Consider the following 16,656-nt stretch of genomic DNA (forward strand, 5'->3'; position numbering starts at 1 on the left):
TTGGAAGATTGCGTATTTTGAAATAATGTCAGAGAGCCCCGCTCAGAGGTTACCCTTAGTTTTTTGGCCCGAAGAATTTGGCAAAAGTTGTGGTCCATTTTAGAGCTAAATGTAATCCAATGGTCATCCAAAATGCTAGACTTCTTTCCTTCCACTAACTCTCTTCCGATGCGAAATTCCGTGTCGATTAGTTTCAATTGTGGCCTATAGAGCGACTACAAAATTAGAAAAAATTATTTTTTTAAGTCCATTTGCACCTCTAAATGTACTTCTTAAGAACAATAGGCTTTAATTCTGACCCTAACCCTATCTCCATGCCAAATTTCGTGAGGATCGGACGATAATTGCAACATGCATATAATACCGTAAAAACGTAGTGTTGAAGGGTGTAAACATTTAGAAAATTTAAAATTCAAAATTGTAAGTCAAATTGAAAAAAAAAACTCATGCGATAAAAAATATGACAAGAATTGAAAAAAATGGAAACAAAAAATATTCATTTTTTATTGGTATATTTTTCCGCGATTTTCTTAGATTTTCTGCTTTTCTGGCAAAAGTCCATTCCGAATTGATGGGAAGTGTGAAAATCGGCCCAGCGGTTTTTGATTTATGAGCAGAATAAATAAGATCAATTCTTTTACATATTTATTGTACCTATTTTGCTATATACCCGATTTCTTGGCTATTAGCATCACTGTAATGGTCAAAAGTGATCTTTTAATGTATTAGTGATTTGGCTGGGGTTGAAAATATTCGCGGTTTAGTGAAAATTTTCCTATTTTCGTACATAAAAGGCAGGGTCTATTTTACCCGCTAATTATTGTCCGATGGCCGCCCAAATTGGTAGGTTTCTGTCCACTCCTAAACTCTAACTCCATGTTTCGCGGAAAACAATAGGGTTCTATTCTGACCATAACTCCACCTCAATTTTCAATTTCGTGAGGATCGGTTCATAATTGCGATCTGTAGCTTGATTACAAATTAACATGGACAGACGGACGGACATACATAGCTAGATCGACTCATCTCGGCGAGATAGGAAGATCCATATATACTTTCCTATGTGGGAAACCAATATTTCGAGGTGTTACATAATTTTTGGCCCAATCAAACTTATAATACCCCCAACACATAGTGTTGTAGAGTATAAAAATCGTGGAACACTCAACCAGAACTGTCTGTGCCATAGAACAACATGTGACCTATCAACAGCATATGAACTGACAATGGTGCCATACTGTCAGAGATCGAAAGTTGCAAATTTTGGCCAGTATGAGTAGACACCAATCGAATGAGAAATTCTGGAAAAAGTTGTTCAAACCCCCAATGCTGATTACGATCTATTGAGTTCCTACTCTTCTTGATTTCCAGGCTTTCATTCAGTTCCTGCGGGCATTTCGTCAATTTCTTTTAATGGGAACTTACATATATAACGATAGACTCTTATCACATATGAAAAATCTGAAAGTGTCCATAACAAATACACATTTTTTTCCACATGGCCTGAGCCTAAACTACTTCAAAATCGCGGGAGTTCCATTCGAAATTCACGTCTTCTTTTGTTCATTGAACCTGGAAGAGTAATTTTTTTGCTAGTCGGCCCCCAAAATGATTTCTCCGGGTGAAAGTCTTACGAAAACTTAATTTCAAATTCGGGAATCCCGGTATCACAAGACTTTAGCATTTGGAATGTAGAACCCAGGATCGCATGCCGTCATTACTGTAAGAATGTAGGAGTAGAAGTCGTCTTTTGTTTTGTGTGAACGCACTCTCGACTCACTCATGTTTGTTTGGACGAGCTGATCATTTAATACCCCACCCTTTTCGGAACCAGCAATAGCAAATAGAAAAACCTTTGAGAATTATGTCTAAAATCATTAAAATTTTAGGAGGTACCATTATATAATGTTCATATAAAACTTAGAACTACACATTAAATTTGCTGCCAATAATAAAATTTCAAACAATTCTATTGAAAAATATAGCCTAAATCATCAATACATCGAATAACGGGGGATACTTTTATATGGAAATTATAATTGACCCACTATGGACATTTATCTGCCAGATAAGGCATTACAAGTTGCAAACACCAGTTTTGAAAAAATTTCACTCAAATTCCGAATATAGGGCCATACCGTTATTTGGTTTCCATACCAAAAACAGTTATTTTCATGCCCTCCACCAAAGTATGGAGGGTATATTAAGTTTGCCATTTCGTTTGCACCACCTCCAAGTACACATTTTAGACCCAACAAAGTATAGAAATTCTTGTTCAGCATAAAATTCTATGTCGGTGTGGGGAGATTCGTCCTATTGCTTTTCTGTCCGTCTTTAGAAACAACTCTAGATTTCGAAGGAAATGAATTTAGCTCATAACATTTTACTACTCCGTAGGACTTTTGGTATGGGCTATATGTCCACGTCATGTCCACGTATAGATTCCAGGTACCGGCAGGTTTTTTTTTTAGGTTTTTTTGATATTTTTGTCATCATTTCAAACCCAATTATCTGTAATTTGATATCATGTGTTAACTTAATGTAAGAATTATACTTAGATCTGTACATATCGGTCCAAGTTTTGGTATAGACTATGCTACCAAATTTGGAATTTTAAGTTCCTAAGGCGTACTACATCTTATGACAGAAAATTGCATATGCAGGTCCAGGTCTTATATATAACGGCTCATTCTTACATTTGGCATTTTAACGACATTATCCACCGGAATTGTTTCAAATTTCGAATTGTATAATGGTTGTTACAGCCTGTAACCGAAATTTTCTATGCAGGGCCACGTCCACATGTTGGCCGCATATGACGGTTTCTCCATATAATCGGTATTTTGATAATTATAGCGATATTATTCACCGGAATTGTGTCAAATTTCGTATTTGAAATTCCTAATGGGTACTATGACAGAAATTTGAATATGCAGGTCCACGTCTTCATATAACCCCCATATTATGGTAGCTCCCTATATTCGGCTACGCATATTCGGAATATTCGTATTTGAATATCGTAATGACCTATGACAAAAATTGCATATACAGGTCTACGTGTCCGTACATGCCCTAATATAACAGTAATTCCCCATGTATTTTTTTTATAATTTTAGCACTATTTTTCAACGATTATTTTATTTTTTTTTATTTTTCGAAATTTGCAAATTCCTTCCAACAGACAAAACGAATTAAGATTAAGATAGAAAGCCAAAAATTTGCACAGATCTGTGTTTGCAGGCAGGTCAAGTTCGAAGATGGGTTATATCGGTCCACGATAACGTATACCCTCCATATAACGGTACCCCTTATATTCGTTATTTTAATGATTTTAGCCAATTGTCGAAAAATCCACACAAGGAGTTCCTTATGAGTACTTTATATCCTGGAAGAGAAGTATCAATATATATATTCGGTATTTTCATGATTTCAGCCAAATTTTTCAATGAAAATGTCTTAAAATCCACCAAAGGTGTTCCTTGTAAGTACATTACCCCATGTATGAGAATTGTCTATACAGGTCCACGATATCATATATCCCCTATATTACGGTTCCGAATCTCGGAATTTTGATGATTTTAGCCACATTTTTCAACAGAATTGTCTGAAAATCCTCACAAGAAGTTCCTTATGAGTACTTTATTCCCTAGAAGAGGACCACGAACACATAACGGTTTTTATTTGAGCGATATTTTCTAACGGTTTTTTTTAAATTCTCAAGTTTCTTCCAAATGGTGCAGTTCGGCGCGTCCGAACTTAGCTGTTTTTTACTTGTTCTAACTGATTTAGATGTAATTTGACATTTCGGGTCATTAGTGAGTTGAAGTTATCCATTCGAAAAAATGAATATTCAAACAAATCAATATTGGTTCAATATTGGGAATAATTCCCATATAACTATACCTTTCGATTTTAAATATTATTAAAGTTTTAGATATGTTTTTTTTACAGAATTACCGGTAATTAGGGATATGAAACAATAAAAACCCTCTCCAAACAAAAAAATCTCTCTTCTCAGTAGTTAAGTCCTGTGCCGCATGTATGTTGAATAATTAATCAATGGTTACCACCAAATATGGTTACCTTCCATATAACGATATCATCCGACTTAACTATTTCAAGGATTTTCGAAGAATTTTAAATGGACGGGACCAAATTTTACTTGGTTCTCATGCTTGAGTGGCTTTTTTGATTAATGCGTTACCAAATAACATAGTCATGCTCGACATAACATAACATAGTCTGAAACAAATCCTACTTTGACCACCATTATCAACATAATATGTAGACTCATTCTCAATTTTGGAGAAATATTAGATTTATATACAATACAAATTTATCCGTGTTAGTCTTTCCATCTATACAATTTAGAATACTTTATGTAAAATCCAAACGATTTGCCTCTAACAGAGTCCTTCTAAAGATTATTTATATAAATATGTATAAAGTACAAATATGTAAAAATACACATACATACAATTAAGAAAAATTAAAATAGTTTGCTATATGGAAAATTATAAAAAAGAAAACATTGAATCACAACATACGTTTATATTATCATTATTATTATGTCTTTAGCAATTTGTTGGTTTAGTGGTTTCTTTGATGTTGAGTTTCTTTGTTGTTGTTCTTCAAATTGAACGAAGAAGACGATTGGCGATGATACCGGCAACAAAAATTTAAATATATATGAATTATAAATTAAAAGAATACATAAAAATTAACTCTAAGATAGTGTAAGGAATGATCTTTGAACCCAGCAATCAACCAACAACAATTACATCATTGCCTTACAAATTCGTTGTAGTTTGTTTATTTATTTGTTTATCTGTTACTTTGTATAGGAATCATCACAATAGTTTCAATATAAAATAAGACGCCAGCATGGCGTCAATATGGTCATTTGGGGCCAAAATATATGTAGACCTCTTTCAAATTGCTAATCCTACATTACTGACCCGGTTGCAGTTATTGTTTTCGTTTTTTCTATCTCATTTTTTCACATTCAGCTAATCCCCCTTTCGAAGCTCATGCCTTACCTAACCTAACGTTCATTGAAGTCCCCTTCCTATTACAGTTTCAAAAATGTCAACAAAGCTTTCTGTATGAGACTTCGATCGGTGTTGTTAATATCGGCCGTATAACGCACTCCACGTAAATTACCATCATCATGATGGACCACACCGTATTCACCAACAATGTATCCATCGTCCGTTTTGGTTTCCACACGATATTTACGATAATTGCGACCCTCAACAACATAGGCAACTTTGGAGTCATCACCATCATTGGATGCGCCCGGTGGTCTATGTTGACCAGTTTCATCATCGGTGTAATCATCTGTCTCCCCTACACCACCACCACCACCACCTCCGCCATCATCATATGCGTTGTAGTCGGGACTAGGATTGCCATCGCCATGCAAATTTCTATGAGGATGTTGCGGATGACTTAGGGCGGCATCTCCATTAGCATTTGCATTGCCATTAAACGATGACTGTTGATTTAGGTAACCGCTTCCAGTACCACCACCACCACTCACACCACTGACTCCAGCATTGATGTTTGTACCGAAATGAATTCGTTGCTTATTCGCTTGGAATGAATGTGCGCCTGGTTGTGGTGTTGGCAGTGTTAAACTGTTCCTACCACCGCCGCTGCCACCTTGTACACCATGGGCTCGCCCATTTGTCATTACACTTGCCGACTCTTCTATTTCGTAATTTTGCTCAGGCGTCGGTGTAAAAAGCTCTTCAATGTTACTACGCTCCGTGGTGTATGGTAGGCCGGTATCATCTGCTGCTCCAGAAGGTGGAATCGATGGACTTGGTATTTCAGCAACACATCTGACTAGATCTGTAAAAAAGAAAGGTATAATTAAAAATAAGTTTTTTTATTAATATTTATTATATTATTCAAAACGAAAAAAAATATAATGTCTGAAAGTTGGAATTAATAGATTATGGTTCTGCACATCTACACGATGAAGTAACTTGCATCAGCTTCTTTCTGTCATGCGATGTAGTATCCCTTAGGAACTTCAAATTCCAAATTTGAAGTATATTCAGTGAAAAGTGTGACAGAAAACATAAACATCGAATATTGGAGTTATATAGGGACTATACCACAACTTAGACCTATATTGACAGTTATATGCAAGGATGTTTTTAATATGAACAAGTAAAAAAGAAGCTAAGTTCGGCCTGGCCGAAAATCAAATACCTTCCAACATTTCGAAGGAAATTGAAAAATTTCAAAAAACCGAAAACTACCACTTAAATGAAAACCGGTATATGGGGACTATACAAAGATCTGGACCTGTATACGAAATTTTCTTGTCATAGGCTGTAGTGCCCATTACGAACTTCAAAAACGAAATTTGTTACATTTACTTTGAATAATGTCGCTACAATCATGAAAATAATGAGTATCGGGAGGTACCGAAGACTTGGACCTGCATACAACAATTTTTGTCATAGGCTGTAGCACCTATAACGAACTTCAAATACGAAATTTGAAATAATTCCGATAAATATGTCGCTAAAAAATCACAAAATTTTAGCCTTTTACCTCAATTTGTTCGAAAGATAGAGTGATTACAACAGAATTTTACGCTGATCCAGAATATATATACTTTGTAGGGTCTATTATGAATATTTCGAGCAGTTACAAATGGAATGACAATGACCTTCCATAAAATGGTGGAGGGTATAAAAAAATATTTAAAATATTGTAAATTTCTCCCAAAATATTCGTCTGCATAATATTAGTAGTCATATAAATGTTTGGCGAGTATTCAAAAGTGCAATGGCCTAATGGTTCAATACAATCACATAAACATCTAATTTCTTACAACTGAAAAATATTGGCAGCCTAAAGAAACATTCTCTCTAGTAGTTTTAAGTTAACTTAAATAAAATCTGTTGTAGTAGATTTAGGGACAATATCAAATATTGGAAATCGGACTGTAGATACACATTTCTGATTAAGAATACACCAAATGTATAAAAATATTAATTCTGATTATTGGAACAAAATAACTAGTTGCCCGCATTTAAAAGTCTCATTTTAGGAATCAACTTCAAATGTGACTACACCATGGATCTAAATTTAAATGTTTAGGGGAGCAAATGATTGCGAAGAGACAATTTAATAATTTGGTAGGTCGACTTATCTGTTATTTATATCCTACAACATTATGTTTTGGGGGTATTATAAGTTTGGGTCAAAAATTTTGTAACACCTCGAAACATTGGCCCTGGACATAGGATGTTTTGTATGCATCTTGGCGAGCCATTAAACCGCGAATATTTTTAACTCCAGCGAAATCACAAATTCACGAAAAGCTCCCTTCTGAAAGTAACATTGATGCTGATTTTCAAGGTATCGCATATATAGCTGCATATATACAATCTCCTATCAAAGAAGGAAATGATATTTAGACCGTTGATAGCTCGAGAATGCCTGGACAGATTTTGACAATTCTAATCCAATTTGGAATGGCTTATTGGCAGAAAAGAATGAAATATAGAAAAATCACATAAGAAGTTGCAAATAAAAATGTTAAAATTTTTCTGTAAAATTTTGTAATATCTTTTTATTTTTTGTCATATTATTTTATAGCATAATATTTACTTTAATTTGACTTACAATATTGAATTATACATTTTGTATTTTTTTTTTTCACCTTGCAACATTATGTGCTGGGGGTATTATATTCGGGTCGCGATGAATATAGAATTGAAAAAGTTTTTGAATGTGATATTTCTGTTGTTTCCGAAATAATAAAATAGGTACATCAAATACAGATATTTTTTATACCCTCCACCATAGTATGGAGGGTATATGAAGTTTGTCATACCGTTTATAAGACCCCACAAAATATATATTCTTGATCAGCATCAAATTCTATGTCGATTTATGTCTGCAGGAAATTTGATATTGAAAATGGGTGATGTAGGTCCACTTTTTGGTATAGCCCCATATTATGGTACCTCCCGATATTCTGTATTTTGATGATTTTATCGACATTATTCACCGTAAATATTTCAAATTTGGTATTTGAAGTTCGTAATGAATACTTCAGTCTGAGACAGAAGATTGTCTATGCAGGTCCACGCCTTCGTATAGCCCCCATATAGCGGTACCTCTCGATATTCTGTATTTTGATGATTTTATCGACATTATTCACCGGAGTTGTTTCAAATTTGGTATTTAAAGTTCGCATTTGAATAATGTAATGGCTTATGACAAAAATTACCTATGCACGCCCATTAGATCGTATTTTTAAGATTTTAACAGATATTTTTAACAGATTTTATTGTTTTTGAGATTTGCCAAATTCGTTCTAAATGGTTATTCAAATTTCGGCCCGGATTTTTTTACTACTCTAGAATCAGAAATGATTTATATTTGCAGAAATTTAACAGTAAATTGTAGGGTATCAAATGGTCGCCACCCACCTATAGCCTTTGCTTACTTATTAAAATTAAAAATGGACTGCATCGATTTTCGTTTAGGTATAGGCCCCATATAAATGTACCTTCTAATTTGCATCAGCTTGAAGATTCCGTACACAATTACTAGCAAAAACAGATGTATTTTAATAATAAAAAATTTAAAACGAATTTGGCCATTTTCAAAAAAATTAAATTCGTTAAAATTTGTACTTAAATCTTAAATATACCGAATGAACGTTATGTTAGGGTCTACACCAAGTCATGGACCTGAATAGGCAACTTTTGTCATAATCCATTACAATATTCAATTGCGAAACTTAAAAAAATCGGTGAATAATGTAGCTAAAATCATCAATATAGGGTGGCACCGATATGTGGGGACTATACGCAGACATGGACCTGAACAGACAATTTTCTGTCATAGGCTGTAGTATCCATTACGAACTTTAAATACCAAATTTAACAAGTAAAAAAGCTGTAAGCTCGGCCGAGCCGAACTTTGAAGTTCACCTTTTGTGTATTACGGATATCGCCTGTAAGTAATGTTGGTAATTTTCCACACAAAAGTAGTGGTCCATTCTACCTACTGTTCTTAACTCTAACTTCATGCGAGATTTCGTGTCCATTAGTTTCTAGTTGTGACCTTTATAACGGCAGCAAAATCAGAAACATTTTTAGTTGATGGTCCATTTTAACCCATAAATATATTGCGGAAATCTTTGAAAACAGTAGGCCTAGCCCTTCTGAGTCTAAATTTTCGTGAGGATCGGACGATAATTGCAATATGTATATAATAACCCCAACATGTGTTGTAAGGTGAAAAAATATTACAAAACGTATACTTCAATATTATGAGTCAAATTGAAAAAATCGCATGCGATAAAAAATATGAAAAAATAAAAATATGTCACAAAATAATATAAAATCTATATTAACATCTTTATTGGCATATTTTTATGCGATTTTTTAGATTGTATAGTTTTATGCCAAGAGGGCATTCCGAATTGACAGAATTTGTCAAAATCGGTCCAGCCATTCTTGGGATATAAGCATTCTAACTAACATCCCCTCCTTTTGTATATATTTCGCTAGATATATCCGATATATTTATTATCGGCATCTACGTTACGGTCAGAATTGACCACTTCGCCAATTTGTGATTTCGCCGGGATTAAAAATATTCGCGGTTTAATATAAAATTTGACTTTTATTTAACAGAAATGTTATGGTCTATTTCACACACTAAATATTAACCGATGACCACCAAAATTGGAAGGCTTCTGCCCAGCCCGAAGCTCTAGCCCCATGCTAACTTGCGTCCTGTAGAGCAACTGCAAAATCAGTAAATTTTTCAGTTTTTGGTCCATTTCAACCTTTTAATATTATGCGATCATCTCCAAAAGCAATATGGTTCTATTTTAACCCTAGCCCCAACTCCATTCTAAATTTCGCGAAGATCGGGCCATAATTACGACCTGTAGAGTGATTACAAATTAACATGGACAGACGGACAGACGGACAGACGGACAGACGGACGGACGGACATACACAGCTAGATCGACTCAGCTCGGCGAGATAGGAAAATCCATATATACTTTCCTGTGTGGGAAACCAATATTTCGAGGTGTTACATAATTTTTGGCCCAATCAAACTTATAATACCCCCAACACATAGTGTTGTAGGGTATAAAAAATAAAATCAAAATACCGAATATCGGGTGGTACCGATATATGAGCGCTATACGAAGACGTGGACCTTAACAAACAATTTTCGTTCATAGGCTGTAGTATCCATTACGAACTTAAAATGCCAAATTTGAAACAATTCCGGTGAAAAGTGCCTCTTATATCACCAAAATACTGAAAATAAGGAGGTATCATTATATACCAAAACGTGGACCTACTAACCGATTTTAAGTATTTTGGCTAGAACTTATCCTTGCAAAAATTGTTCAATGTAGTATATTATTTCACCAAAAATATTCCACACTTTTGCAAACCAGAAACTTGTAAACAAAAACTAATTCAGTTCCTTTCTCTATTTCAAATCCGAAAATAACATCTTATTGAGTTTTATATATCTTACTGAACAACATTTTCATGGTAATATCCGGCAACTCTTTAAAACAAATTTCTCTCCTGATTATCTTATTTGTAAACAGACAGCATCCATTAAAATTTGTTAGTAATTGTTATCAGATATCAAGTACAATTATTTCCATTTTGTGAAGGTACCACTCAATTTGTAGGGTAGGGACGACATCTCATCCCATAGCTACCGAAAAAATCTTTCCTGTCCATGTAACCAAAAACCTTGTTGTGGTGGTACTACTCAATTAGTAGGGTGGCACAATGGTCGAGATCGTTGTCCAAAGCTACCGAAAAATCTTTACATTTCATATACCGAAAAAATCCCCCCTTCATAGCAGTACGGCAGTGCTTCAACTAAACAAGATGAAGAAGAAATTCGAAAAAAGACTCAATCTGCTGCAACACAATGTATTTGCCTCAGTGTGTCTGTGCAAGCTGTAACCTAACAAAAAATCTAGTCACTCCACTGCTGATGCTTACCTTCGTTGGGCAATCCTTTGGCATTTTGATTAGAATGTTGTTGATCTGACAATGATGAATGTTGTTGGCGTTGTTTTATTAATGCTGGATGAGCAGATAATGTGGCTGATGAAAATAGTGAAGAAACTGCCGACTCCAAGCATGGGTTAATGTTATGATGACGTTGTTGTTGCTGTTGTGTTTGTGTTGGTGTCTGCTGTTGTTGTGTCGATTGCTGCTGCTGTTGGTATGTTAATGCCGGCTGTTGCGGCAATTCCAAACGTGTTGGTGTCTGTTGTGTGGCAGGTTGTGGAGCATTGAGCAAATCATATGGCAGACGATCCAAATTGAAGAGAATGCGACGTGGCGGAGTTGTGGTCTCCGAAGGAGGTTGCCGTTGACCAAAGGTGTGTTGATGGAAGCTACCGCCAAATGATGGTAACGATTTGATGGTGCTTGTTATTGCCGTAGGGGCGGGGGTGGTGGTCGTAGTTATACTACTGCTGGTCGTTGCTGTGGATGGGGTGCTACTTTGAGCTTCACCAAAGGCAATACGTGAAACTATGGCCGCTGGCTTACGTGATGCTGGATAACCAAGCCCTATGGGTAACGGGGAGGCAGTGGTGGTAGTGACTATCGGTGGCAAATTTGTTGTCGTAATTGGTCGAATGGTACTGGGAGGCCTTGTTGTGGTGGTAACTGTAATGGGCCAATACGTTTTGGCTGGCTCACCATACATTTTGGCCGGTTCCGAATATACCTTCGAAGGTTCACTATAGAATTTCGAAGGTTGACCATAAACCTTGGCTGGCTCCGAATAAAACTTCTCAGGTTCTCCATAAACTTTTGCCGGTTCGGAGTAAACTTTGGATGGTTCGGAATAGAATTTTGAGGGTTCGCTGTACATTTTGGACGGTTGGGAATAGAATTTCGCCGGCTCCGATTGATGGACGGTTGGCAACGGTTTCAGGCTTTCGCTAACATTACGACGAGCCTCGGCGAGAATTCCAGACTGGTGCCATTTCTTTAAATCCTCGACATTTTGCGAGATGGACGAATACGAAATAGAACGTGACTGTGGACCATGACTGTTGCCGCTTTTGGTGTCATGATAAATTACCGTTTGAAATGGCAACAATTGATCATCAACACCAGTAGCTGAGTGCTGTTGATCGTTTAGGTCTTTGGAAATGTCAACGTCGTCGACATTTGTTTGATGTGATGCTGGGGTCTTAGACATGGCATGATTAATGGACACGTTATGTTGACCACTGTGAAACATGGTTGTGACCGTCGATGTCGAGCGCAGTGGGCCACTTGAGCCCTGTCCCGGCGATGCCAAGACATTCTGCTCTACATTTGTGGAGGCACTGTTCTCAGAGTCCAAAGCCTCCATACTGTCTGGTTCATTCGTCAATGGGTATGAGGTGTGATGCTGCTGCTCGTGATGATGACGCGTTAATGTTTTGCGCACAACTTTACGCTGTCGTTGGTGGTTTTGTTGCTGTAGCAATTGTTGATGTCTGGCAGTTGAAGGCTGAACTTCCTCGACTGAGAACTCACTTTTGTGTGATCGATTGATGAAGTTGTCACCTGTCGTCGTTGAAGCAGCCGCAGAGTTTTGTGATGTTTTTGCCGTCTTGAGTGGTGACTTTGTTGTTGTTTTTGACTTTGTTGTTGTAGTGGTGGTGGTGGTGGAGAGTGTTGTTGATGGCGGTCTATATGTAGTCGCAGTTGGTGGCCGCGGTGTCATTGTCACGACTGACTGGGTTGTTGTATACGATTTGTTGTCATATTTTGATGTAGTTGCTGTTGCTGTGGTCAAACGATTTTTCCCTGTCATTGAACCTCGTTGACTAGAGGAGGTGGAGGATGAGGTGGCGGGCGAGGCCACAACCACTGAAGATGATGATAGTACTTTATAATCATCTTTCTTGGCCTTTGTAGGTTCCCTCTTCAAATCAATATCTCTAGCTTCGGCATCGAGTATGGCATCGTTTTCATCGTAATCCTCCAAAAATGAAATTCTACTACCTGAGCTTCTTGCTTTGCTATTCTCCGCCTGACCCTCGGCATGATTAATTCGAGGTCCTTGAATTTTTAAACTACGACTGCCCGCCTCACGGTTTCTCGCCGTTTCGGCAAATTTCTTATCAAACTCCTCGCTTTCCTTAAATTCGACTTCATCTCCCTCTTGTCTTGCCAGGAATTCACGTTCAAGTTCTTCATGACCCATAAACAGTTTCAGGAACTCATTGCCCGCAATGAGATCACTTGAGGTTGTACTTTTACTACTAAGGGGTCTGGCCTCACCCTTGGGCAATATTCGAGTCAGCATCTGTAATGGAAGAAAAAAAACAATAATTTTTTAAAACAACAACAACAGTTTTCATAACTTCATACTCCAGCTAAAGGTTAAAATATCTCAATTAATTTCCTCAACAACAACGTCGACATTTCCATCTAGAAACACTAACAGTGACACAAAGGTTTGCGTCGGGCTCTGAGGTACCCACAGACCGAGTAGGTTCTATTCCATTTTTGACATTGATTTATTGTTAATTCATGATCATTAATACCAATCATTTACCATGGGAAATGATCGGTACGTTTCATAATGATTGCTTGGCAATAAAACAAAAACGAAAAAAAACCAAAGAGTTTAACAACAAAAATAACTACAACATGTAGTCTGAGTGAGTACATGTATCAACAGCATGGCAATATTAATTCATATCGGAAATGCATTATTAGTGACATCAGTTCCAAGCCACGTCGAACATCTGTATGGATTTTGATGGTGATGATGATAATGACAATGATGTCTCTTATGTCAGTAAAGAATGAGTGGGTTTCTTCGCTCTTGACTGAATATCATAATTATTGTACAACGTGGACATAACTGCCAGTTTTGTTTTGACGGATATGTATGAATTGATGTTAAGAAACAAATAATAAAAATATTTCAATACACAAATATTTGGAATATATGGCAATTGCACTAGTGGAAAAATTATTTTTTTTTTAAAAAATTACCGGAAGAGAGTACGTTAATTAGTCATTATTACTATATCCTAGTAGCTAAAATATAGATCTTTTTGCAGAAGATCTGTAGATGTTCCCATAAAAGATCACTGAATCTTCTTGTGAAATATTTGTGGAATTTCTAGCGGATCTGTGGTTCTCCTACAAAAGTTTTGCGGATCTTCTCTCAGAAGATTTGTAAATGTTTTCGAAGAAGATCTGTAAATTTCCATATTAAATATCAGTGGAACGACTTTGGATCTTCTTTTAACAGATCTGTCAAACTTCTATGCATTTTGTGGATATTCTTTTAGAAAGATTTGTGGATATTCTCGTCGAAGATCTATGGTTGTTCTTATAGAAGAGTTATGGATGCCCTCATGAAGATCTGTAGATTTTCTTATAGGAGATCTGTGGAACGTCTTCGAATCTTCTTTTAGCAGATTTGTAAAACTTCTATGCTATCTGTGGATTTGCTTTCAGAGGATCTGTGAACCTTCTCATAGAATATCTCTGGATCTTCTCTAGACATGGGATTTAATACAAGAAAGAACTGTGAGTTTTTTCGTCTCGAAAATATGTGCATAACCTTTTAAAACATTTATAGAACTTATAAAGGATCTGTATATTTTTATAGATCTTCTGTAAGATGTGTCGATCTCGTCATAGGAGATATGCAGATAGATAGAATCTTGAAATTTTGCACTAGAGTCAGTCCTGGTGCGTAGGCATGTGATAAGGCTGGGTTTTTGGAAATACTTACTAAAAGGATACGAAATGTACTAAAATGTAGTACTTTATTGTTTGAAAATGGTACTAAACTTCTAAAAAGGTACCGTTTGGTATTATTTGATTTAAGGTTGGAAAGGATGTTTGACATATGAATGTGGTTGTACTATACTATGTTTTGTGGTTGTACCATTGTGCAAAACGTACTGAATGGTACTATATTTGAAATTTCATACTTAGATTACCTATGCCATCAGTGTTTTACCAAAAACAGTAAATTGTACTAATTTTGTAACAGTTGAGTTTAGGGTGAACGGATGTACGGGGTCCACGGCGGTAGGTTTGTGAAAGGTACTAAATAGTACGATTAGTACAATTTGGTAGTAGGGTCACTGTTTATGTGTAGCCTGGACATATGGATGTGGTAGCAGAAATTTGTACTATAACTGTACGAAAAGTACTAAACGATACTATATTTAGTATTGGGGAAGGAATAGAGATAAAATTGTGAAATTTAATATTAAGATCAAGGATGGTATCTGTGCTTGAGTTTTGGCAATGGTTGGAAATGCGTTCTATATTTGTACTAAAAATACGAAATGGTACTAAATAGAAGTGAGCTGAAATCCTGACATTTGATCTAAATGTTAGGGTGAGAATACATAAAACGCTTTTTTGACTGGCTTCTTCGGAAAAGAACAAAGGAGCATAGACCAAAATCGAACCAACTCAACCTGAAACTCATTCATTCCTTTTACGAAGAAGCCAGCCGGTGAATTCAGTTAAAAAAGCTTTTTAGGTACTCTCACCTTTACTGTTGGTGTCTGTGGATATGATATGGAGATAATTGGCTTATGGTACTAAATTTGGAAATTGGGGAAATCAATGAGCTGGAATCCTTAAATTTGATTTGGATGTCGCTTGTGGTACTGAGGTAGAAATATGAAGATTTTTTTTAAATGCGTACTTTAACTGTACGAAAAGAACTAAATACCACTAAATTTGGTACTGGGTTAAGGTATTGATCTGAAATCCTGAAATTTGGAAGTCTGATTTGGTGTCTTTTGTGGAGAAACTTGTGGTTTTGCATAGTATAATTGTACGAAAAGTATTGTAATAAATTTGGGATTTGAAATGGGTCTCAGAAATGAGGTGGAATTTTGAAATTTAATATGGTGACCATTGTAGGTACCTAGTTTTGAGAGTTGTGGATTTGGGAATGCGTACTATTATTGTTCTAAAAGTACTAAATGGTACTAAAATTGTCGTTGAGTGAGGTCCCTGTTCGCTTTCAGGATTTAATTATGGTGTGGCAAATAAGTATCATTGTTTGGCAAATTGTATGTGGAACCATCGTGCAAATGTTGAACTAATATGCTTTTCGGTAAACTTCAAACCAAAAGATTTTGAAGACTTTTTGGGGAAAATAGTAATCAATTTGATAAAGGAATAACTTAATATGAATAAAGTGTTATCAAAGTGATGCAGCTGACAAGTTAGCACGACGCATGATGTTTTGTTTGGAAAATTTGTTTAAAAAAATAATGTAACAATTTTTAATTTTGAGTACTAAAAATTAACTGGTGGACGGAATCTAAAAACCATTAAAATTAAATTTTTGTAAATCCTTGCGTTGAAACTGGGAGACTACTTAATCTACCTCAGCTTTAAAAGACAGATTGTTATATTAGTTCACAAATAACGGAATTTTGGGGATTAAAAGACGATTTAGAATCACTGAAAAAAAATGTACAGAATTAAGCCTTAGTAAGATGTCGTCATAATTTATGTTCCAAGGGGAAATATTTAATATTTGATATTTTCAGAGCCTTGGGCGCCAACGAATCAAAACGTAAAGTAATGCAATCAACATAGGTATATTTTAATATTCAGT

The 16,656-nt window shown here is 35.9% G+C and overlaps 1 protein-coding gene across 2 annotated transcripts in view; it reads right to left on the reverse strand.

Annotated features, from left to right (window-relative positions):
* Positions 1 to 4,299: 4,299 nt before the first annotated feature.
* The window catches only part of LOC101901244 (mucin-5AC), a 130,039-nt gene continuing 117,682 nt past the window's right edge, over positions 4,300 to 16,656 (reverse strand). Inside the window, exons 2-3 of one of the 2 annotated variants that reach the window (XM_059132255.1) lie at positions 11,031 to 13,347; positions 4,300 to 5,856 (exon numbers count right to left, since the gene is read on the reverse strand). In XM_059132255.1, coding sequence (XP_058988238.1) covers positions 5,072 to 5,856; positions 11,031 to 13,347 — 3,102 coding nt within the window. In that variant the 3' untranslated portion in view covers positions 4,300 to 5,071. The remainder of the gene's footprint in view (positions 5,857 to 11,030; positions 13,348 to 16,656) is intronic. The other variant, XM_020035613.2, reaches the window with a different exon arrangement.

Source organism: Musca domestica, unplaced genomic scaffold (assembly GCF_030504385.1).
Source record: "Musca domestica strain aabys unplaced genomic scaffold, Musca_domestica.polishedcontigs.V.1.1 117, whole genome shotgun sequence".
In the NCBI taxonomy this organism is placed as follows: domain Eukaryota; kingdom Metazoa; phylum Arthropoda; class Insecta; order Diptera; family Muscidae; genus Musca; species Musca domestica.